General features: G+C 39.3%; 1 protein-coding gene across 2 annotated transcripts in view; it reads right to left on the reverse strand.

Annotated features, from left to right (window-relative positions):
• gabrb4 (gamma-aminobutyric acid type A receptor subunit beta4) overlaps positions 1–25,186 on the reverse strand; it is a 60,073-nt gene extending 34,887 nt beyond the window's left edge. Inside the window, exons 1-2 of one of the 2 annotated variants that reach the window (XM_044139665.1) lie at positions 23,967–25,186; positions 21,320–21,414 (exon numbers count right to left, since the gene is read on the reverse strand). In XM_044139665.1, coding sequence (XP_043995600.1) covers positions 21,320–21,414; positions 23,967–24,046 — 175 coding nt within the window. In that variant the 5' untranslated portion in view covers positions 24,047–25,186. The remainder of the gene's footprint in view (positions 1–21,319; positions 21,415–23,966) is intronic. The other variant, XM_044139664.1, reaches the window with a different exon arrangement.
• Between the last annotated feature and the right edge of the window lie 561 nt (positions 25,187–25,747).

Raw genomic sequence — 25,747 nt, forward strand, 5'->3', positions numbered from 1 at the left:
TCGCGTCAGCATACGTCAGGGTCAAAAACACCACTTTTCTTGCAGTGATACCTAACATGTTGGTATTTTGTTTCACCCAAAAATGTGGGACATTTGTTAAGCAGTGGCAGTCAGAAGCTGCAGACTGTCAGAGTGTTTGTTAATAACAATCCACATTGTTATGTTAATCAGGATCTAATGCAAAAATCAGAGCAATGTTGGGTTTAAAAATAATAATATTTACATTTAGATAAGCTGAGTCTGAATTGTTGTTTGTTTATTTTTTTGAACCTGCCTGTTTTATTTTGCAAGAGTCATTACTTGCAAGTATTAAGTTTGCAGTTGTTGTCAATATAATCGACAATGTTGATTTTAAAGAACTGACGAGGTAATTCTTGACAACACGTTTAATTCCTATTGGCTGGTGTTAGAAAGGTGTTAGAGAGCCCAGTGAGAATCACAGTAAACACTCAGAAGCATCCAGGTAAATTTCACTTGTAGATCTGCAGTAAACAATGTACCAGTTTGGGGACCAGAAGCTCCTTCCATAGAAACATAGATGGATCAAAACAGTCAGTGACTAATAACACAATTGGGAAAAATATGGACATTAAGCTTCCCAAATGATATTTATTTGTAGCTGCAGTGGAGAAGATACTGACATCTTAGAGTCTCTCGACAAAATCCCACTTTGAACAATCTGAACAATCCCCTACTTTAAAATGCACTTTCAAAACCTCGCTATATTTCAGAACAGATACATAATGATTATGACTATAATGTAAAACAGGACCGGATTGCTGTCGTTTAAATCCTCGTTTGTCTCACAGCCAATGAGATTATTGCTCACATACCTCACATCAAACTGAACTGCATCACAGTAAAATACAGATTGGTTTCAAAACACAAAGTTATATGCCATTACCTCATTGCTTTCCGTTCCAACATATAGAAATCTCTCCAGTGAGCAGCCTTGGCTATGTGGTTTACGTTTAGAGAAACTGCAGAAGGACAATTTGGAGTCGAATATGTGGCGATTGGTGGCGATTTAAGGGAAAGCAGCTCGAACATGAGGAGCGAAAAGGACGGAGCACAAGACAAATGAAAATGATGAGGTGAAGCAGGAGAGCAGAGGCACTACATCACCAGAAGCCAGCCAGACAGAGGATAAGTAAAGGTGGCCTCTTCTTATCGTCCTATCCTGTCACAGACCTCGCACCTGATATATGAAACCTACTTACATCCGCTGCTCAGAAGGAGAGCGAACAGCGCCTCCTACTTACATACACGGATTTTTGTCACAGAATTATGGTCCGCTTGATGTATCGCCGGCGGGAAGCTCCAGCGCATAAATTACAATTCAATGAGGAACATTATTAAAGTCCTCTAAAGGAATGAAAAGTACATTTTCACTCAAGCACCTTTCTTCCAATGATTTTCCTTTGCTTAGTTGTAACTTCAAAGCTGTTTGTGACGGCCACTATTTAGTCTGTAACTGTCTTTAATGCAGTAAAATGTTTACTGGTTGACATAAATACATTTGTTCTATTTGTAAGTGCTCACATTTAGTTTACTCATGCATTTATATAAACATACAGTTCATTTTTGTTTGTGCTTATGATTGATTCTTGTTTCTTTTGCCGGTCCTTACCTGCCATGATCCCTGACAAAAGATGGCGGCAGCATTGGATACAACTTAAATGCTGATTGAACTGTACAACTAGTTCCTGCTAGCGAGGGGGAACTTATATTTTCTTTTAGATATTCAAGTGAATATTGGTATTCAGAGCTTAAAGGTTTTGATTTTCACTTTCAGTGAGTAGTTTGCACAGTTAGTGATTGTATTCTGTTTAGTTACCTCTACTGTGTCTTCATAGTCTCATCAGCAAGAATATATGTCATTTTTTTTTGTTAGGTTAGCTGTGTTTTTTTGTGCAGCCATTTTGTTTTGTTTTATAAGCTCAGCAGACATCTTTTTCTAAATCATAATATTTTGGGTTAAAATAAAAAGCCCTATTTTCTACAATCTCCTGTGATTCCGTTTGCTTTTCAGGTCACTCCAGCACACTGTTTCTGCATTAATAAAAATCTAATATTCAATATCTGAAGCTTAGAAATTGCCTCTCCATCCTTTATATAGACCATAAAAAACAAAGTTATTTGGCAAAACTATTTGAGTTTGAAAACAGAGAGGCAATACCGATATACAGAAAGTGCATTTGTTTTCCGTCATTAACATTGATGCACACTCATAGAGGAAGTATGTCAGCACATTGTCGCCTAAAGACAATGTGTATTATTCATTTAAAAGCTCACTGTTGTCCAGCTTATCATTTATTTACTCATAGCCTGATTTTATTTGGCCACTCCTACAACAAATGCTTTAATCAGTGCCATTAATTCAGTGTTTCCTTCAAATTTTTGCTGAACATTATGGATGAGCCACTTATGTGAGACAAAGTGCCATGTTTAGCAGAGCACAGTGTAGGTTTTCACAACTTTTAGACTTTTTAACATATTGCGGCCACAAATCTTAAGATATTTCAATTGCGCTTTATGCAGTAGACTAGGGATCTGCAACTTCAGTCCTCAGGGATCGATGTCCTGCACCATTTAGACATCTTTCTGCTTCAACACACCTAGATGCAATAATTAGGTCCTTAGCAGGACTCTAGAGAAATTGACTTCATACTCAGGAGGTAATTCAGCCATTTGATTCAGGTGTGGTGTTTAGGGAAACACCTAAAAGTTTCAAGAAGGAGGAGCTGCTGACCTCTACAACATGGCAACACAAAGGAGAATATTATTAGTGTGGAAGAAGGATGATAAAAGGTTTTGCTTGTTCTTTGAAGAGTAGATTATCCAGTCAGATGATCTGTGGGAATCACAGATTCTCAATTGGATTTGGATCTGGACTTTGACTGGGACATTCTAACACACCAATATGCTTTGATCTAAGGGTATCATTAGGCATTGTTGTGATGCTAGAAGGTGAACCTCTACACTGGTCTTATGTCAGGCCAAAAGGTTTTCTTCAGGTTTCTGGTGAAGATGAGCACCACTAACCTAACCCTAAACCTACTGCCACTACCATGCTTCACCATTGACATAGTGTTGCTGGGGTAAAATGCAGGGTTAGCTTTTTTTTTTTTTTTTTTTTTGCAAAATCCACAAACAAATGTCTGAGGCTTTTGAAAAACAGGCAGATTTATACTGAGAAATTACACCCAAATCGATTCCTGAAGGCATTCAGTTCCATAGAGTTTTATTTAAGAAAACACTCCCACCTCATCTTTCTGCCTTTTATTTGCAAATTATTTTTAAAACCGTAGATTATTTTGTCTCTCTCTTGACAATCACGTGTTGCTCCATCGCAAATGTTACACTCGAAATTCGTTGAAGTTTGTGGTCATGATGCAGCAAGATGCAAACAAGTTCTTTTTGCAAGGCAGCGTTTGCACATTTTTAAGCATTAATTTCTAAAGGAGACATCTGTCCTTGTACGTTTGAAATGGTGCAGTGCCTCCAAGCTAATCTTATGAGCCGACCTCCATCTGCAGTGAATCCCATTACTACAGTGGAATGCTGCGTGTCGCCGAGTCCAGCTGAAGTTCTCTACGTAATTACATTAACCTGCCGTAATTACGTGGCTAATGTGTCTCAGGGGGGAATAAGATTAATACGTTAAAGCTTTGCTGATATATTCAGGAGCAGTCTAAGTCACACACTGACTATGGGAACGCATGAGTTTTATCTAAACTGCTTTAAAGGTAAATTCTTGAGGCGTTCAACCAATCACACACCCCGCATTTGACAGGCTGGAAGTGATGGAAGTGATGGTAGAAATGAAAGCTTTGATCTTAAGGTGTTGTTTGCTCTATGAAGGATGAGCAGAAGTCAGAGATGAAAGAGTTGCTCTTGCAAGACACGTATGTCTGCCATGTGAAACTCGACAGCCTCTCACCTCTCCTGCACTGCCACCTAGAGTTCAGGGTTCGTTTATTTTTTTATTTTTTTGCATCAAATGACACTCTGCCAAGGAGAAGCGCAAAGTCGACACTTTGTTGAAATGAAAACAAGTTTAAAAATGGCGACCAATTGACTAGAGTGCGAGACTTGAAATCGAAGGTAACCACACAAAGAGCAAGCTACATCACACATGATGATGTGAGCTCTGCAGTGATTTTTTTTTTTTTTAAGATGCAACAAAAGAAGAATTCATTTTAACAAGAAAATAGAGAAGGTATGACGTGTCATGTTGAACAAGCACTGGATCATGAAAAAGCACCTCAAAGTACCAGAATGTCTGCCACTAGTACATTTAGCAAAAGAACAAGAACGAAAACAAACACAAAATACTCTGTGCCCTGCACACTGTCAACTGCAAGCTCCCAGGGTTTGGCTTGGTTACCACAGCCGAAAGCAGATCCCATTCAAACGGTACTCAGGGACTTTAGGGGCCAGGTGTTCACGTCAAGACTTTTTTCTTCTTTTTTTTTTTTTTTTCTCCGTTGTGTTTTTTGAGTCATTATTAAGCACTTTCTGCGAGGCTCGCTGCTGTCCTGCTGGGAATTGGCTGCTTCTGTAGGGAAGCGCTGCTTCCAAAAGAACAGGCTCGATTGGTCTGTGCAAAGTGTGCAGGTAGGTGGCAAGTGTCAAGCTGACATCTATAGGAATGCTGGGGAGCGGGTTTTCCCTGCAGAACGCCGCAGCGGAACCAAACACGTAAGCAATGTCACTTACTTGTCGGGGATCATTTGCACGACTGATCAGCGGATGCTGTTTTTAGAAATTCAAACAGAGCCGTTTTGGTTGCCAGGCACGTTGGCCGGGTATGAGGCATGAAGAGATGTGAATTATTTGGAACAACTTGTAAAATAAAATAAAATAAAACAAAACACATTAACATCCAGACAATTATTACAGATGCAACACTTTTAACAATGCTTTTGTAGTTTGAATTCATTGTTTGAGATTGCGCAACATGAATGGGAAGCCAAAGATTTTTTGTGTGTAGCATGAAGAGGCTCGGTCAGAAGCAAACCAGGCAATGAACCCAATAAATTAGTTTTTTCTAGAGACGAGACCTTCAAATCTTATGGTGTGTTTACACTTGATACATTTGGTCCACTTTACACGGACCAGAGTTTGTCCACTCCCTCGGTCCGAACCTTTTAGGGAGGGAAGTTTCACACCTGATCGTCCAATAGACCCGGCTTGATGGAGGTCCAGAATACCACTGAATATCTGCCAATGCAGAAAAATACAATTCTCCAAAGGTTATTGATTCATAATTCAGTCAAACACTATTATTGCTCTCCAAAAATAATGTATGTCTGCAATTTCTATCCTTACAGCTTTAGTTTAATCATGATTTTGTCTTCTTCTTGAGAATTAACTACTTGTATATTTTCTCAATAACCCTGACGTAGTGATTTTGACCTAAATGACTAAGTTATTACTACTTGTCCTGAATAATTACTTTAGCTTTCATGACCAAAACTAAACAACTCACTGTTGACAGCATAAAAGGATCATCATTAAAATCCAGTGTTTTTTCTCCAGCTCTACCCACCCATCATTTTTAAAGTGGAAACCTTTTTTATACAGCTGGTTGTATTAGTTCAATTATGGGCTATGCTTTTAACCGAGCTTCTCTGTAGCGTGTCCCCCAGTTGTTGCAAATGACATTTCTTCCCTTTTTTTTTTTCTTTTTTTTTTTTTTATCAGTGTGAAACAATTGTAAAACTGTGTCCTTTCCTCGACCAGTCTATTCTGTCTTTGTCAAGGGCGCATCTCGCATCATTTACTGCAGGTTCAAAAAGTGAGACACAGGGGACCTCAAGGGGAGATTTAAAAAAAAGAAGAAAGAAAAAAAAATAGGCGGGGAAAAGTGCCCTGCGTGCAGGATGCCTCCCCGAAGCCTGACCTGGTGTTTTCGTACTTTGCAGTCCACCGTGATGCATTCTGGTGCAATTCCATCAGCATTTTTCGCCTTCATTTTCGAAGTTGCTGAAAACAACACTTTGAATGGGAAGATGAAGTATATTCCCTTTCACGGGCGAGCTATCTCCCCCGCACCCTTGCTCCCACTGCCTACCTACATACACACCTCATTTAATTCAAATGGAAAATATAAGCAAAGGAAGGAAGGGGCTAGGGAAAACACCCAGCATGAGCATTTTTCTTGTTTCTTCTGCAATAAATCACTGGCAATTCTCCCTCATAAGGATAGATATCACTTGTACATGTCTCCACACCCATCCCAACACGCCCCTGTTTCGTGCTGGACATCCGATACTTTGAAACTGAATCCCGATCAAGTCTGCTGCAAAGCAGCACGCTATTCAACGTGAGGTGATACGCAGATCAAGAGATTGTCTTCTGCACTGCAGAAGCGTCCGCTTGCATTGACAGAATTGCCTCCGTGTATCATTTAATGGTTTCATTTGCCAAAATGCAGCGGCTGCTGCTGCTGCTGATGTCCGGCGCACATCAATTAGCGGTCATGTTTACAGAGGGCAGAATAATGGCGTGGGAAAGCGATCTCTGTAAATAGCTACACACATACGTGTGCAGCAGTTATGCAGTTATCTCCCCGGCACACGGCGGATTGCCTCCGATCAATCACACTTACCTTCCACAAACTACTGTACAAAGTGAAGCTGCAGGCCCTGCGGTTGCCTGCGTGTCCCGGCTCTCTTTCATATTTAGTCAATTAAGGCTCTGCTCCATACAAGAGCCTTGCTATAACTGATCTGCTGTTCCGTGGTTGCATTAACTGTTTGTCCATTACAAACGAGTTAAAGCTGCAGCTGGGACACGTTCTGGTCAGTGGGAAACGAGCTTGCTCTGCATGGAGCTGACAGGGACAGGTGACCAAGCTTTGATAACATGACCACAGGCTGAACTGAAAATCTCTGTGTGTCTTATGTTGTGCTTTACAGTAACTTTGTTTTTCCTTCCTGGCTCGTTAAAACCCTCTAATACTGGTATAGGTGTCTCGTGTTCTGTCCTATATGAAAATGCATGAATATATCTCATCCTATATGAAATTCAATCTTCAACTAAGCCATGATGTCATGGTTTTAGCTTTGTTTTTTGCCAAAGGTTATGTGATATAAGTTTTTTTTGCAAAAGCTACCTTAATGCAGTAAAAATGAGCAAATAAATAATTCTACTTAATTTTAAAAAACTGTGGCTAACTTCATCGTTTTGGTTCATTTTCACCAGATGAGGAATACAATCATTGATACGTGTCAGTGTGGGACAGATTTTGATGCAATTTGACTCAACAAAACAACAGATGCACCCATTGTGCACAATCAGAGGAAATGTGAAACAGTATGAAGCTTCCCAGGAGTGGTGCACTCCACAAGAGGATCGAAAGTCATCCAGGAAAAGAGACTAGGTAAAAATGGCAGCAACGGAGATCTCTATTGCCAAAACCACTGGAGATGAAAAGAGAACACAAAGGCCTGTCTCACCTTTGCAAACATATTTTTTTAAATGTCTTGATGATCAACATAGAAGAAGTTTAGAAAAATATTTCTTCAAATGAAGAGACAAAAGCGTGCCTATAGGTACGACAAGAAGCTATTATTATTTCAGAAAAAGGATGTCGTACCTACTATTAAACACGATGGTGGCACTATGACTTTCTGAACTTGGCAAACTTGGTAGAACGATGTCTTCTGTTTACATCTAGAAACTCCTGAAGGAGGATGTACAGCTATCATTCTGTGACCTTAAGCTCAGGTCTAGTTGGATAATAGAACCGGGCAATGATCCAAAGAACAAAGAACATATGCTCATTTCAGCATAAAGAACAGGAAGACCGAACAGTAATCAACACACTGACTTAAAAACAACAGTACAAAAAGACAAGTTCACACTGAAAGACTTGGTCACAGTTTTGTTTTTATGTCAACACAACTTTTTTTGTCTTTTGTAGACAATGTGGGGCACCCTCACCAAAAAACAACAAATTTATCACCAACCAGACTTTTGAGAGGTCTATTTTAGGATGTATTACCTTGACCTTTATTTGTTTTACTTCTCAAACCAAAGTTTTAATGTGCTCACTGACTTTTCCTCTCTTTTGTACATTCAGACCAAAAATAATTTGGAGATTTTGATATATGCTCTCTGTAAATAGTGACCGTGTCGTAAATGGCCCCAGGAGAGGTCAACTACAGTAGATGAATGTTGAGTTTCCACAAGACATCACTAATTTGTGCAAAAGAAATATACATATTTATTTCACTTAATTTGATTTTCTTATTCTTGTTTGATTAAATATTTAATAGAATTTTGCGGCACTGCATGTTTTAGTTCATTTGATGTTAATGGTTTAAAGAAAAATCATAATTTCTTTGTTTTTTTCATAATCTATAAAATAAAGAGCTATTAAACTTGCGATACGCAATGAACTGTGAGGTTAGAATGAGGTTTCAGAACCCCAGACGTTCTTCTTTTATAGGAGCGATAACCTCTGCAAAGCATAAAATGCTCCGCAACCCCAGAGAATCCCTCAGAGAATCTCACAGTTTAAGGTTTTCTGTTTTAGAGAGAATGTGTTGGCGTGACAGTGCAGTCCAAGGACAGAGTTTTGGACCTTTTGTCCGTGCTTCCTGAAAGATATAAAATGCTTGCGAATGCAGCAAGAGTGAAAACGTTTCCTCCAACATGAACTACTGCAGTATGTTTAGCAATGCGATGTAAATAGCCACTAAGAAGATGTCTAATTGAATATTTCACTGGTCAAATGGATTTTCGAAAAATCCGCTGGGCTTTCCACGCTACCCAAACGGGACTTAATAAATTACCAGTGCAGGTCGCGAGACATTTGCAGGGCTTCCAGGTTCTTTGTCACGCCGTTTATGGACATCTATGGTATGCTCAGCGAAATCCATTTTCTCCCTGCTGCACAACTGGCAAAACACCGTTAAAGGCAAACTAAGCAAGTATCACTGTTTATTACAGCGGACAAGGACACAATGTAGAAGAAGAGTAGCTTAGGAAAGCATCACAGGATTGGATTTGTGCTGATAATCTCAATTATTTTTCATGTTCAGGATACAAAGAGCTGAAAGGCAGAGCGAAACGCTGACCTCATCACTAACCAGGGCAAAGAAGCTGAATTGCATGAAACTGACTCAGAACGGAGCGTCATACGTCTACCACAGATATGTCTGCCCAAAAGAGTATGTCCTCCTCCTGATTGTTCATAAAGGCAAAATATTCCCATTACCTGGAAGTATTGACTTTTTCCAGATATTGCCCACAATATGCATGCTTACTTCTCTGCAGATATACAAACAGAGCAAATATGTAAAGGAACCTAATGAAAGCTTGTTGAAAACTATTGTGAATAACTTTGTAGACGCTAAATTAATCAAGTGGTTCAGCATGTTTAAGTGAAATAAAGTCACTGAAAAATCCAACATATAATCACTGACCATGTTAGGTTTAGCAGGTGTCTAAAGAACATCTAATCCATCTATGGATGCCAGTTCTTCAAGCAGGTGAATGTTTGTAAAAGTTAAAGTTTAGTCTGGGATCTCATTCAGGCATGGAATACATCAAGCATTTGGCACCAAAGAGTTTCCAAGAGTAATTAAATGGTGGAGAGAGTTAAAAACCTAGATGTATTCTGAAAATAGATTCATTGAAGTAGTTAGTTGCAATAGCAGTTCTACAATATAGATCATTAAAGAATCTGTCTATGTAGTAACTGCAACTTAGTTTAAAGCATTAACAAGCATCATACACCAAAAGACTGTAATTCATATTTCTAATTGGTGTGAAATCAAATTTACAGTCTTTTTAGTTTTTTTTTTTTTTGTTTTTTTGTTTTTTGTAGGAATCTGGTCTGCATTCGGTAAAAAAACCCCAAAACAATTAAAATCTTTGGTAAAAAAAGGTCGGCTGATCATCAACTTGATTGTCTAGGAATTTTAAAAACCTTTTTTCAGCTTCTGAAAACAAGAATCTGAAGAAGAGGATTTCATCAAGACAAACTGCAACATCAAACATAGTGTTATATCATGATTATATATATATATATATATATATATATATATATATATATATATATATATATATATATATATATATATATATATATATATATATATATATATATACATATACACATATATATATATATAATTTAAAAAAACACAGTTTTGTCCTTTCCCTGCCCAGGGCGGCAAAAAATTTATTTTTATAAATACATAGGGTTGACATTGCTGAACAATGACTATAACTGTTAGATGAATGCCTATGTTTTTTTTGTTTTTGTTTTTTTAAATAGCTTTTCTCAAAGTCATTGTGTTAAAAATGTTTGAATCAGTGCACCCTCTGGATACAAGCTTACTATTATTAATGGGCGGACCTTCAACATCCTTAAAGGGACTTTACTGCACAGTCAGCAGGACTATTTTAGCATGTGTCCATGTGTATTAAATTAACCATACAGATCCTACTTTGTATAAATGGGAAATATCCCCTCACACTAAATCGCCGGCTTTTGGTAAAGAGCACAGTTAGAAGAATGGCATGTTCAAAGCCCTTCGTGCTTTGTTAATGGTGCGCCCTGAGATCATAAAACTCATTTCGGTGATGACAGGTTCATTTCAAATATGTCCTGGGGAAGGACAAACGTGTGAACGAGGACAGAGAGCCGAGACCGGGGCTCTCATACGGTATCTCTTCCCACCGACAGGACAGTCACTTGTTTTCGGATCTTTCTTGTTAACATATCATATTGGTACCAACAAAGTGAAATAAATCCTGAGCAAGCCTGCACACTGGTGGCCCATTTTTCAACATGCTTCCCCGTGCCCCCACGCACAAATCAATGGCGGTTATGGACGCTGTGTCAGATGATCCGGCTCTTTTTCTGACCGATAATTACACAGTCCCTGACTCCTTCGAGGAGAGGCACCCGAGAAGCAGATTAACATGAAGCGTCGCACCGATCTGCTTCTGTGTGCCTTCATCTGGCAGATCAAGAGAAGAAAACAACAGCTATTGTTGCAAACAAACTATTCAGTGCTTGGCGCCCGCTTCAGGGCCATATGCGTCCTTTTTTTTTTTTTCTGTTCTGGCAACAAGGCCACCTACATATGCCGAGCACCCATCTATCCTTTTCTAGCACGTGAACTAATAAGAGCAAAGAGGAAACTGGTTGAATGCAGCAAGTGGAATTTTGCAGTTAATCACACAAAATGTAATGTATATCACTCATAATGTGAGGTACAAGTTCATGTTGCATGCTGAAGAATCAGTAAAATCGGTTTTGTTCTTCAGATTGGTAATAAAGGTGGAATATCTGACAACTCCTAGTTAAAGTCTCATTTGTAAATGGATGGAAAAACTCTATGACTATCAATGTTCCCATAAAGTAGGTCATGTAAATAACTTCAAAATAAATTTAGTCAGATACATTTTATGGATCATTTATGCTTCATTATAGAGCAGAATGAGATAGTCTTGGTCAAAAATGATTTGTGTTTTTGGTAGATTTATACACAAGTTCATATATTTAAGATAAGGTCACTGAAAGTTCATATAAAACAAAACAAAAAATCACTGAATGGAGAAATTTGTAGGTCATCAAGACTGTAAAACAGGAAAGAGGATAACTTAGAGACAGAAGAATAGAGTTTCCAGAGTTTCCATTCTTTAGTTGGGAAACTCCTATTTGGAGTTCATGAAATGTGGCAGCCTCCCCAGCCTTCACCTCATATTACAGGCTCTTCAAAACATGCTGGTTCCACCAGTTTTAGCATTGAAGGTGATACTAAGCTCTCTTGTGGAGGTAGAGATTTTGAGTTGCACTGCCTTGTGTGTTTCAGTTTCACTGGAATTTATGAGGATTTATGTCTCACATATGTATATGTCTGCAACCCATTGCAAGAAAGGCTCCTAAAAACGTGCTACTGTACTTTGCTAAGAGTGAATGCGACATGAGCTCAAATGGGGTATAAGGTGCAAACACTTTCTCTAAAGGCTGCAATTCTCAGCAGTGGTCCTTCACTGGGTACAAGCACACTGCTATGATTGTGTTTCCCCCACAGTCACAATGGGCGCTCGATATATTTCAGTTTTTCTAAGCCATAGTGCAGCATCTAAATGACTTTTCAGCGCTGTACTCTCTTAACCCGGGTAATCAAAATGGTGTACAGGTGGACAAGCACATAGCGATCAGAGCAGAGTCAAATGTTCATGGGAAAACAATTCATACATTTGGATGAGGATGTCAAACGATACGCCACAGAGAATCAGTAAGATTTTTTTCTGTGACGGACGATAACGATTTTTTAAATTTTTTATTTTACAAATGCGGTATGCTGATCTCTGAAGAATCTCTCTAAAAGGAAGTCTTAAGATGGTATCCCGATTGCAGTGCATTGATTTTTATTGAATCCAGACTGTATCCAGCATCAAAGTACCACAATAGTAACCTGTGTTTGTACCATTTGGTTTACATGTACATCATTGTGTGTGTGTGTGTGTGTGAGTGGCCTTGTATTTGATACATTGTAAGAACCATTTTCCTAATACATAATACATTGTAAAGACCCACAGCAGAGGATCGACCCCTAATCGTCGATCCTCTGCCATGAATGCTATGCTCACTGTACTGTTGTGAACCTCACATATTGCAAAAAACCTTAACGTTACTGCAGTGGGAGGAGTTGCATACTGTGAAGGGTTTGTGCAAAATGAACAATTGTACCAAACCTAAACCTAACCTAAACTCAATTCATACTTTAGTCCTAAACCTAGTCCCAACCCCTAAATTAGGCATCTACTGGTAGAGGTTAGAAGTATGGAAAGCCTTTGTAAATATAAAGAAATGTACCATGTGTGTATCTGTGAGTGAGAGAGAGTGTGTAAGCGGAAATAATTGGGTTTGTGTTGAGAACAGGTGTTTGTGAATGAATTTGTCACCTGGAGGTGTACAGTTCTTAGAGTGGTGAGACAGGTGGAAGGCCTGCAACGCACAGCACCCACGGGCAACAAAGGACAGATGGAGATGACTCTGGATGGACGCAACTGCCCAAGGCAGACACAAAGCACAACCCCAGGCAGGTCATCAGTGAAGCAAAGGAGCAGCAGCCCCAAGGCCAAAGAGGCACAGCCCCTAGTGGCCAAGGGCCCAGAGCTCCCAACACACAGACACACACCAGAACTCAGAAGGACCAAGGCAGGGAAGGCACATGATGAGATAGCCCCTGAGGGGACTGTGGGGATGGACGCCCACTTGAGCCCAGTGCAGCTCCATTAGCCCACCTGACACATCCCAGGGAGCCACACGAACAGCATCCTACCAAAGGTGGATGACCCTTACCAAACACCCCCAACACCATCATCAAAGCCCTCCAGGCCATCCTCACATCCTGGCCAACACCGAACCAGTATAGGCACTGGAGTAGAAGAGGACCACACCGATCTTACAGATGGGTACATATACGAGTCCTAAAGTGACAGCGTGGTATGTTTTTGGAACATTTCAATCAAGAAAAATAACAAAACTATGTTCATCCGTCGGCTACACTTTTCTAAAATATATCCCTAAGTTTCTCCCACTTGTGACAAATGTAAACCAGATGATGGGACTCTGGGCCAGTTGCTCTGCTCCTGCCATAAATGTATGGACTTCTTGCACAAGATATTTCAGTGTATAGTAATGTTGATGGCAGATATCCGACACCTGATAGCCATTTGATAATATTGGGCATCAAGACGCGTCTCATGTTATGTTTGGTGGTAGCATAGCGAGTTATTCCGAGGGAATGGAAATCCACTACCCTCCTTGTTTCAAAATGCCTTATTGATAAGATCTCCTGTATTTATCCTGAAGACATTCAATAGTCTTTGCCAGGCAATCATCACAAGTTCCTTGATGTGTGGGGTCCTTTAAAAAGTAATGAGTAAAAGAGGACGTCCTGACCAATTGGATATATATATTTTTTGTCATCATTATTATCATTATTTCACCCTTTCATTTTTTATTAATGCTGTGTTTCCTGAACTGCCTCTAGTCCCTTATGACTCTGTTTCATGCTTGATTGTGCACTTTGGACTAACGTTCACATTAATATCCTCTCAATATACCAGCAGACTGACAGATTGCCTTGACTGTTTTCTTTTTAGCTCTTTAAAAACTTCTTTAACATCTCAGTTTCTTGAAATATATATATATATATTTTCTAAAACTTAAAAAAAAAAAATGGAAAGACAAGAACTGACTAGATGGTTGGTTGTAATTTTTAATTTCAAAATAGTAGTACATGCATCCATAGCTAATACTTGAATATATAGATTATACAAACATATAACCACTTGAAAACAGTTAATGTGCTTAGAAATTTTAAAGCAACACTGTGCCCATTTTTGAAAAGAAAACATTTTCAAATCACTTCTGAGTTTCTTTTAGATTTCCACAACTCAGTGTCCCAGCTGCGCCTGAATGCAGCATGTGCAGCTGTTGGGAAAATCCCCTTTCATCAACAGGAGATTCATTTTATATGATGTATGGATGCTACTGGTCGCCCATTTGCTGCACAGACGGCAGCATTGCACCCTTAGTTGAACATATGAACATTCTGAATGAACTCATGGAATAAAGCAAAGCTGTTTACACAGAACCAACAAGGCTACATGGGATATCTTCACCTTTAAACCATTTAAGCCTATAAAAAAAAAAAAAGACATTTAGTATTCATTTAAAACTAAAATACGGTACATAGTAAAGGATTTAAAAAAATAAAATAAAATAAATATTTCACACTTTAGACATACTGCTGACATAGCTTTTACATTAACTAGTCCAAGTGATTGATAAAATATTGTGGGATTCTTCAAACTGTCATCTCCTAACTAGAGTTTCCACAAGATTTATTGAGTTGGTTCTAGTTGCTTTTACCATTGATGCAGTTTGTGATAGGACAGTTGCTAACTACTTGATCTCCCGTGTTTGGAGTCAGTAATCAGTTCATACTGGATCTAGCTTCAACACAGGTAATTATAACATGTTTGACTGACTGCAGCAGATGTCAGGTCACATTGCTTCCCCTCTCACACTGACAGAATTTTGTAAAAACTTGCCATGCTGACTGTCCAACACTAATAATAGAGATTTTACTCAACTGGAAATTGTGTGTACAATGCGGTTAAGAACATTGTAGTTTACTCTGAAGTTTAAATGGAAAGACTATAAAGTGGAGTTGTGGTTTTTTGGTTTTTTTAATCTAAAAAAAAAAGAAGAAAAAAGCCAAATATTGAGCCCCAATCAGTCGGGGTAGTTTCATTTCCAGCTTGCATGTGCATTATCCTTGCTTTCAGGAAATCTAAAGTCTGTGTCCAGCATTGTGCCAATTTAAAACCGTCTGAGTTGAATCTTGAGTGTTCAGGGTCGTCAGCAGTGTGCCTTGGCAAAAATCTTTTATAAAAAGCTGACGGATGTTGCAAATGTCAAGAGATGATGGACTACAGCTCTCTGGCCTGGGAGCGAACCGCGGCTACTCTCTGTGTGATTTGCACTCTTAAAACTTCCTTCCGTCCACTCTCGACACTTTCATCTTCATTGCATCATAACCAGAGAAATCCTCTAAATCAGAACTTACACAAATACGTAAACCGCAAAAAGTATGATGAAAAAAGTATAATTATCTCCCCCTGCTAAGCCGTCATAATGGGTCAGGATACAGTCTGAGAATGTTTCCTGAAGTTCCTAAAACAATACATTCTTAGTGCCCTGTGGCTTCTGAAGTCAGTTCTGTGTGTTCTCAAAGACGCCACCATATCCCGTCGGATCAGCGTCTGGGAGTGTGTGGTGGTGGGCGATGCCACACACTCTCTTTGTCACGCTCATTGAGCGAGAGAAAGCAGGATGCCCCAGAATGACGTACTGTACCGTTTTGACAGGGTGAGTGTGTACCTGTAGGACTGATGCAGGTCATGTTAAAAGTATTAATTCAAGCCTGGCAGAGATCTGTTGAAATGTAGTTTTAGCAATTGCATTCTTTATATTTTTCTGCAAAAAAATATATAATTTCTCACCACAGGGTGTGGGACCCTATGATGGAGTACTTTGGTTGTTAAAAGATAAAGCAAATTCAATTCATGTTACTGTATTTTTATGCACCTTACTTTGTACTTTTTTGAATAAAAATATATTAAAAAAAATATATATATATATTTATATAATTTCTCAAAAAAACAAGAAAACAAACAAAAACGCACCGACATTTGTATTTGTCAATATATTCTTTATCGGCTTTTTTATTTTAGACCTGGGTTTGCAAACCACATTGTGGCAAAGTGAAGGGTTTTCTATCTTCTGATTGTACTGTTTCAAACATTGGCTACCATAATAAAACAGTGCTGAAAGTATTTATTTCAGACATTTAAGTCTTTTTTTTCTGCATTGACTTATAAAGGGAAGTACAAAGTTCTGCTGAAATTGCGTTCGTATGAAAAGCATAATCAGATTGCGAGACGACGACATCTCTCATTGCAGAAGTAACTGAGTCGTGATATCTACATCCGCTCATAAATAAAAACCTGTGGGCTTTTCTGGTGCTCTTTTTCCATAAGGACACAACAAATAGTTTTGAGCATTTTCAAATATATTACATTTTCTCAAATCCAGAGTCAAAATTATATAACCAGGCCCAAACATTTACACAAATTCCTACTTATGTTCAAATAAATGTCATGAGTAACGGCACATTTTGTGGAGCCCTCAAGAACCTTCTAACACAAATCTGGCAGGATTTTTTTACCCACTCTGTATTACACTGTCTTGGATGAGGCTTTTGGACACAGTCTATAAATAATTAGTATGGCACGAAGGCCTATGCAGAAGTCTCATTCTTTGCTACCCTAAAGTTAGTTTGCGTGCATCCAGATTGAACACCGATCTGTGTCCAGATTTTCAATTGGTTAAATGTAGTTTTTCTTTTTCATCTTCAAGTTGTGTCCAAATTTGTGCAATCTCTCAGGACTGCAGGTACTGAAGCAAAACCTTATCGTTTCCACCACCTTCCTTGACACTAGAAAAAAAAAAGTTTGGGTTTGAAAGCCTCATTACAACTCCTCCAAACATTATTATTATTATTATTATTATTATTATTATTATTATTATTATTATTATTATTATTATTATTATTATTATTATTATTATTATTATTATTATTATTATTATTTATTTATTTGCACTAGTGGTCTTTGTGGAACAGTAGGCTTGATGGTGAAAGGAGCAGGGGAAGACATGTGGTGAATGTCTTGAGAATCAGATTCAAGACAACAACGTTGAGGATCTTAACCTTTGCACATGGTGCGCTCTCTCTCACTTTGCATTTCAGCAATATTATTTAGCAGGAAACAAACTCCAATTATGAAATGGACAGTAAACCATTTCACTGGTTTATGCTTTCAATTTATGTAAAAGTCTATTACAGCCTATGAAACTAAAAAATGGTGAAAACTACTATCAATCATTCCCAGATGTTTTTTATTTTTATTTTTTTTAGCAAAGTGAAAAAGACCTTTACTCAAAGAAAGAGCTCGGTTCCTTTGAGTGTGTGTGAAACCGCTCTGAGATGGCAGCACTCCAAAACGCAGACTTTAACGGAAGACATAACCTCGACTATAACATTTTTATTTTTTTTTCAATGGCTAACATCAGGCTAACGCATCTTGGCACACAAGGCTTCATCAGAGCATCTGCTTTTGGCATAGCACCCAACCAGTGGAAGGTTATATGAGGAGGCGCACCTGCTATATGTTTTTCACTGCTTGATCTCATTATCATCAAGTGTGTTATAGCGGCAGGGCTGACAAGCTGCTGCCTCCAGCTGATTTACAAAATACCAGCAAAACATGTGTAATTAGCGAGCACAATCCAAAAGGCACCAGTGGTAAAAACAATAGTACACCATATACGTTACTGTAAGTTAGCTTATGCTTTCAATTTGTGTAAAAGTCTATCGCAGCCTTATGAAACTAAACTACAACAATGATTCTAGAAGAGTGAATTTCAGGAGAAATCTCATCACGTTGCCATGTGTTGTCAAACAGTAACATACTTTTACGCGTGAAGTTTCTGACCGTATTTCTGCGTAAATCCTTGCATTTTGGTAGTTGGAAACAAATATTCCTATTCACCCAGAGAAAAAGTGATATACAGGAAAACATGTTCACTGCATTTTGTGTCAGTTTCGGCAGTAAGGTAACTCTTTGTGAGGAAAATTTACATTTCAAGCCTTTTAACACCTGAGTGGAAAGGAAGCGTGCTGCTGCTAGCTACGAGTGCTGTCCATGGTGCTGAACGGGCATCCAGTTCTGAACCGTTTCACGCTGTGATTTGTACAAAAAGCTGTGTTCCAGTACTCACAAAAATGTTTTAGTTTATTTGTACAAATATATGCTGCCTTTACTGCAGTGTTTCAACAAATGTGATGCTTTAGAGACTCTAATTTTGTTTCCAGAAGAGTTTTTGTCAAAAGACTCTGTGGCATGAGTGTCGCAAACTAAAGGCGACATCGCACAAAATTAGGCAATTGCTAATTAAATGCCACTGTACCTGTTTAGTCATGCTACACTATGCTAACCCTCTGTCTGCACTAATGAAGATTTAGTTTTTGTGACCTGCTGATACTCCAACAGCATGACAGCCTGAGCCATTGTCTGATTAATTTCCTTTTTTTTTGCTTTCACTTTGCTCTGTGTATGTCATGCAAATTTAATCGCCTAGAGGCAAGGCAATTATTACTCAAGCATATCTCAAAGATGTAATACAACTTGCTATTTTAATGAAATACTCTACATTTCTTTGCATTTAGAACTACGTGCAGCACATGTCTAGATACAATACGAATGGCACAAATGAACAGCAGGTTGATTAAATACTTCTATAAACATTTGCTGGGGTTTAGCAAATGTTTTCTAATTTTTCTCACTAAAAATGTGCTACCGTATTTGCACACAAATCTAAACAGTGTACCTAAAACCTGTGATCATGCTCGAAAGTAAAGAATAATGAAAGGCACACCCTAACAATCCTGGTAGAAACAGGAATCTGAGAAGTGGTGACATGTTTTTTGTTTTATTTTGCATGTCTTTTCTTCCAATTGTAAAATCCAATCCAGCCAAAACACTTGCAAAATTAATTGACGCCACACATTCTGGATGTGTCATTTGCTCTTGTTAATTTGATACCCGATGCTGTTACTACGTCCTGAGAGCTCGCTAAGATCTTTTTGTCCTTTTGACAGTATCAAGCAGCAACAGCCGTCCTCACAGAAAGCAGAGATCGGAGAACATGAGCACATAAAGCTGCTGCTAAACTCAATGGGCACAATTTGAATTCTTGAGCAAATTAGACTCTTAACCGCTAACAAGGACTGAGTCAAAACTTCATTCATACGGTACGGTGACAAAACCCCAAATGTTCATGTTTCTTTTAAAAATCCTTGCCGGACCCTTCCTTATGTTGTGCAAATACCCAGCAGAACATGGAGAAAGATGAATTAAACCAGGTTTAATCTGGAAACGCAACCTCAACTTCAAAGGTCCGCATGCTACTTGACGAGCACAGTGGTGGAATTGATTCGGCAAAAACAATCGGTCCCAGTGGCATTTACAAGAAACTGGTCTCCACACTTTAAACTTTCAGCAGCAGGAATAGAAAGCCGCATTATTTATGCAAGTAGTTTCATAGCATTTTAAAAATGCTTACAGCATAAATATGTGCACATAATCTCATCTCATCATGCACTTCATCACTGCCTACTGATTGTGTTAGTGTTCCTTTGTACAAGTATTTAGGCCTCGTCATTATTTTTTTTATTTCGCATTTTCTTAGGTTACAATCAGACATTTGAACTGTATTTTATTGGGGCTTGTGACATAATATAGAAGAAGAAAAATAATATATGACTTCCAGGTGAAATAGGTGAAGGGGAAGAATAAAAAAAATCATTGTCATTTGAAGTTTTGCACTCATTTGGAAGCCTAAACAGTTCCTTATATGTTGATCCTCTTAAATATGAATCAGTGAAATCAGCTGCCTCCAGAAGTAATTTTAATAATTAATAGAGTCCACCTGTGAGCAATTTGATCTCAGCACAAATCCAGCTGTGCTGTGGAGGCTTCAGAGGTTTTGTCAGAGAACATTAGAGAACAAACAGAGCCACTTAGATCCAGGAACACATCAGAAATGTCGGGGAGAAGGACGTGGGGAACACTGGCATCCTCACAGACCCTCGGACTAACATTTTGACGTTGGACTTCCTGTTTAAGGTTTGCCACAAACCTCATTTCGGGTCTGCTGCTGAGAAAAAACATGCTGGAGACCAGTTTCTTGTAAATGCCACCGGGACTGATTGTTCTGGCTGATTCGATTCCACCACTGACGTTGTCGAGTGGAGTGCTCTGTTCAGATGAGACCAATACTACATGCAACACAGGAGCGTAGAAAAACCAACACCGCACATAACCTCATACAAAAGAGTCTTCACAGTGGAACACGACGCCATTATCCTGTGGGGACGCTTTTCTGCAAAAGTGACAGGAAGGCATGTCAGAGCGGACGGGAAGAGGAATGAAGATAAATTCAAGGCAATACTAAGAGAGAGCCTGTTTTCTATTGAGCCCTGAGTGCAGATGCTCACCCAACCAGAGTTGTGGTTTAGATTTAGATCAAACACATTCATGTGTTGAGATGGCTCAAAGTCTGGACCTTGAATCGGCTCAGATTTTGGGCAAGGCTTGATCATATCTGGTCTCCATCACGGCTGACCGTTTTGTCAATAAAAATGTGCAACGTTGGTTAAACAAAAATACACACCAAAAGACTTGTAGCTGCAATCGCACTTAGAGGTGGTTAACAAAGGTGTTGACGTAGTGGGTTTGAATACAAATTCACACCACACTTTTCAGATTTTTTGTAGTTAAAACAATTAAAAGCTTTTACCATTTTCCTTCCGTGTCCCAGTTTTACGCTGCCGTCTCAATGAGACCCCAACAAATGCACAGAAGAGTAGAAATATGAAAAAGATTAAGAAGCGTTCAAAGCAAATTAAATGCTTTGTCAGATAAATTGTTTTATTTCTCCCGTTAATGCTTGACTCTCAAGGAACAGCCATCTTCTGTAAGTGCGTGAATAGAGTCACAACTCAGCTCGTCCCCAAGTTTCACTGCAGGCCAAACCATTGCCAGATCTCAGGCTGACGACTCCAAATATCAGGATATCCAAAAGCTTGATCCAATAAAGCATCAGTACCCTCCACAGCCACACCCACATGATTACACCACCTACCTCCAAAATCAGGCCTCAGGCGGATATCATATCCCTTCAGCAACTTGTCCACGGTAGTCTTGGCCACAGACATTCCGGTGCTTTCGTTGGAGTAGCTGAGGGGAGAAACCACAAGCTTAAGTGCTTCTTTCCCTCCCAATCAACACCAACAGTGTTGTGTGTTTTTCAGAACTTGTGTCCACATTTAGTTAGAAGTTGGAAAAATTCTTTTGTGAATGAACACCTTGTTCGCAACATTAACTGACTGTGTCTAAACGGGGCTTTCTTACTACCTGACATAGTAAAGAACGTATCTTCCTTTTTTATTAGTAGTTCTGATGTACTATGCAGTTAATAGGGTAAATACAAACTACAGTAGTTGGACCCAGAGCTTGATGCGAACAGCTTGTCCAGGAGGGTCCAGGGCCAACTTGTACTTACAATAGTTTAAGCAAACACTATGCTATCGATCTTTAACCGTTGTTTGTACCATGTGATTATTTACGCAGGAGATTGATCCTGGAGGAGGTGCACCAACCAAACCTCCTATGAGAAACAAAAAAAAAACGACAAAAGAACAGGTGCAGATGGTTGACAATCAAATGAGTCCTAACATTTCTGGTTACAGAAAAGTGAGGCGGTGTATAAATCAATAACATGGCGTTCGCTTAGTGTTCATATGCACATTTTCTCTTCTCTATGTTTCACACGGGAAGATCAATGGTGGTGCACTGCCTCCATTCCCTGTGTAAATAACCATCAGGTTCAGTGTAAATAATCAGTCCGTGTAAATGTGACGACGATTTCCAGGTTTATAAATCTGCGTGCGCCAGAACCGCCGTGACGTTGTTTTGAGACAGGAGTCGTTTGACGAATCTTTGAAGTCCGCTTTGGACCCCTGGCCCCTTCTGGAACCAACATTTACCTTCAGATTTCCACATCCGTCTGCTCTGGGTGTGTTCAAAAATAAAGTCGCAAAGACACTACTCATTTAAGAAAGTAACAAAACACTGCATCAAAAAAAAAAACCCTGAGCTACACCCTTGAAATCACATAGTAACTGTTTAGAGATGTGTCATAAAAGCGAACCAGTGCTGTAACAACTAAAAAATGAAAAAAAGTTGAATCTGAGGTATGGCTTAAAATTGGCTTAAAATTGTGCCTTACGCATTGGACTCACATATTATGCACATCCGTCAAGTCAACTGTAGGAGTGTTCTGACAACAATAAATCAGTCATTTACGCAATACTATCAAAAAGCTGAGAATTAACTTAGATTTTAAGTATTCATTTTTCTTACAAGCTCCATACTATTCACGCAGATTATTATTATTATTATTATTATTATTATTATTATTATTATTATTATTATTATTATTATTTAGAAGAACCAGAAAAACAAAGCCTCCCATTTTCCTGTCAGTTTGAGCCAGGATGTGGATTATTTTATTCCCCTCTCGCTCAGGTCTGACCAACACTAATAATATGGGGTGGCATGACCTGCAACCTTCTCAGCTGGTCCAGTTCTCCACTTGATGTTTCTTTGCACTGTGAAGGTGCAAGCTGAGTGTTGAGGGAAAATAAAAATAAATAAATAAATTAATAAATGGGGGGAAAAAAGGAAGGAAGGAAGGAAGGAAGGGGGGGAAAGGGTTGCCTGAGTCATGGAAGCACCCTTTTATTAACTCACTGTGCAGTTGTTCATCATGCTTTCAAAAATCTCCATAAGCTTCAACACCTGACAGCGTCAGCATTGGGGTTATGTATGAGAAACCGTCTTTCATTACAGTGATCAGGTGTATAACGGAAGCAAAATGTCAACAACAACAACAACAAAAAAAGTGCAGCCTCAGTCTCAGTGAGCACCTTAAATCTTTAAACTGACACCATGGACCGCGGCAGACAAGGAAACGGAGTAGGCCACAAGGGATGTACATCAGTGTCTTCAACATCAAAACAATGGGAGAGCTGAGCAGCAGATTCTGGCTGCTGTGATGTTTGGAGAGGGCTTGTGCACAAAATGTGTGCTGTAAACATTAAAAGGCCCTGACATGAGCTGATTTATTAAAAGGCTCAAAAGCTTTCCCAGCTTTCTATCTGGAGAGCTACAAGCAGAGGGAACCTGCAGGGATTTTTTTCTTCTTCTTCTTTTTCTCCTTCTTCTTCTTTCCCCCAGTTCTGATTGATTTGGTTCACTTCCACGAGGTGGCCAATTAGAATAATTAAATATGTAAAGATATTACTGACCACAACTCATAAATCCAGCTGTTCTTATAAAATATAATGTCTAATCGCTACAATAATGCATTAAAGTATTTATTATTATTATTATTATTATTATTATTATTATTATTATTATTATTATTATTATTATTATTATTATTATTATTATCGTGAACTGTGCACCAAACACATCTCCATTTAGACATGAGGAAAAGGTTACATTTCCCAGTTGGCTTGCTATGATGCACGCGCGTGTTTTTACGCTCGCGCGCACCGCAGCTCTGTCTAATAGAGCATATATCGGCAGCGATGCCCCTATAATGAGCAGGCCTGGGTACCCCCTTAATGCGATTTGCCACATTTCGGGTTGTTATTGATCCCTAATTAAATATGTTGGTGGACATTTTTTTCCCTTCCAATCAGTTTAAATGAAGATTATCTTACCTTTGAACAAAGCATAGGAAGGACAAAGCCACCAAACCAGAGAAAATTCCACATATTTTTTCTTCTTGACGACCCAACATCTCCACGAATCCTTATAGTTCCTATAATCCAACCAGTCCAGTGGTCCTCCCGAAAACGCACAAACTAAAAAATAAAACAGGCAATTACAAAAAAAAAAACAAAAAAAAAAAAACAAAACAAAAAAACAAAACAATTGCCTTCTTTAAAAAAAAAATAGCAGTCGAATTACTCGCCTACATCTATGCAGACGATTTTGTTTTTAAAAAAATTTGTTATTATAATGGACAAACAAAAACAAAAAAAAAAAGAAAAGAAAAAAAAGGAGGGGGGGAAATCTACTGTTTGGACCCTGTTTTTTTCCTTTAGCTATGGAAATCCGTGCAGGTCACAGAGCCCCTCGACCAACACCAGAAGATCAGACATCTTTGCTCGAATAAAAAAGAACAGCATATAGGATACTTTTAAAAGTGATGACAAGTCCAGTTGAGGGGGTTGGAGGGGAGGTGGTTGGGGGGAAGGAGGGGGAGAAAAAGGAAGAGAGGAAAAAAAAAAACAGCAAACACTGGCATGAATGGCTGGAGCAGCAGTCTCCTGACAATCAAATCGGCGGATGAAATTTCCCAGTCCAAATCTGCAGAAGAGGCATGGTTCCAGCGTTGCTCCGGCGCCAGTCTTCACCCACAACGTGATGCTGTTAAAAGATATTTGACTGAGCTGAAAACTGTGGTCGGCTGATGTGTGTGCGTGCGTGTGTGCGCGCGTGTGTATGTGTGTGTGTGGAGTGGGGTGGGGGGTGTAGGGGGGTGGCGGGGGGAGCGGTGGGTTCAAAAAGAAAAGAAAAATGAAATCTTCATTCCTTTTTCTTCTTCTTCTTCTTCTTCCTTCCCCCCCGTTGCTGCCGCTGCTGCTGCCGCTGATGAAGATGTAGATCAGCTCAAAGTCACTGAGGGGAAAATGCACATTGAAATAGCACTGGGTAATATCTGATGCAGACGTCAGAGCAGGCTATATCACCCCTCTGATGAAGAAATAAAAAAAAAAAAAAAAAAAAAAAAAAAAAAGTACATGCCGAGAAATATGGATTTCCCCCTTTCTTTTGTTAATGCCAAAACCTGCGTCCACAGCGAAGAGACGCATTCGAAAAGTACTCCTGCCTCCGCTGGCCGCTGATAAATGGCGTATGGACACGTTAGCATGCTCCGTTCGTCCAGAATGACATGACGGAGGAACCTTGTGTGCTTCCTTAGTTTAATTTAAAACAATATCCGACAGGAGGGAGGGCTCGAGAAGGGGAAGGGGGACACCTAAGGTGAATTCCTTGGCGACAGGCTGTTCATGTGCTGGATTTTTTCTGCCTAAAAGCCATTAAAATGCTCGTAGTGTGCGTCGGTGCGTTTCCATGCGTTTATTTCACTTTGCCACATTCTTACAGCACTGCACGCACACGCAGGCACGCGCCCACTTTCACACACAAACATAAAGCACGCTCGCGCGCGCTCTGGCACAAAAATACAGACAGGATTCTCTCAGTTTGATCTGATGTTATCACGCGCTCTTTTTTTTTTTTCTTTTTTCTTTTGTGGTCCGGTTGGACCAGAAACACTCTTACAGCAGACCCGAGAGCTTGAGTTTTAAGCAGAGGAAGTCGGTTTACTTCAGGGATCTCTGTGCTGTCCAGTTGCTAAGCAACCCACCCCAGCACTGATGCAGTTGTGGTGATTCGGATGCTCTGCGCAAAGGCTCATTTAAAGGAGCAGACC

Source organism: Gambusia affinis, linkage group LG15, assembly GCF_019740435.1.
Source record: "Gambusia affinis linkage group LG15, SWU_Gaff_1.0, whole genome shotgun sequence".
Taxonomy (NCBI): domain Eukaryota; kingdom Metazoa; phylum Chordata; class Actinopteri; order Cyprinodontiformes; family Poeciliidae; genus Gambusia; species Gambusia affinis.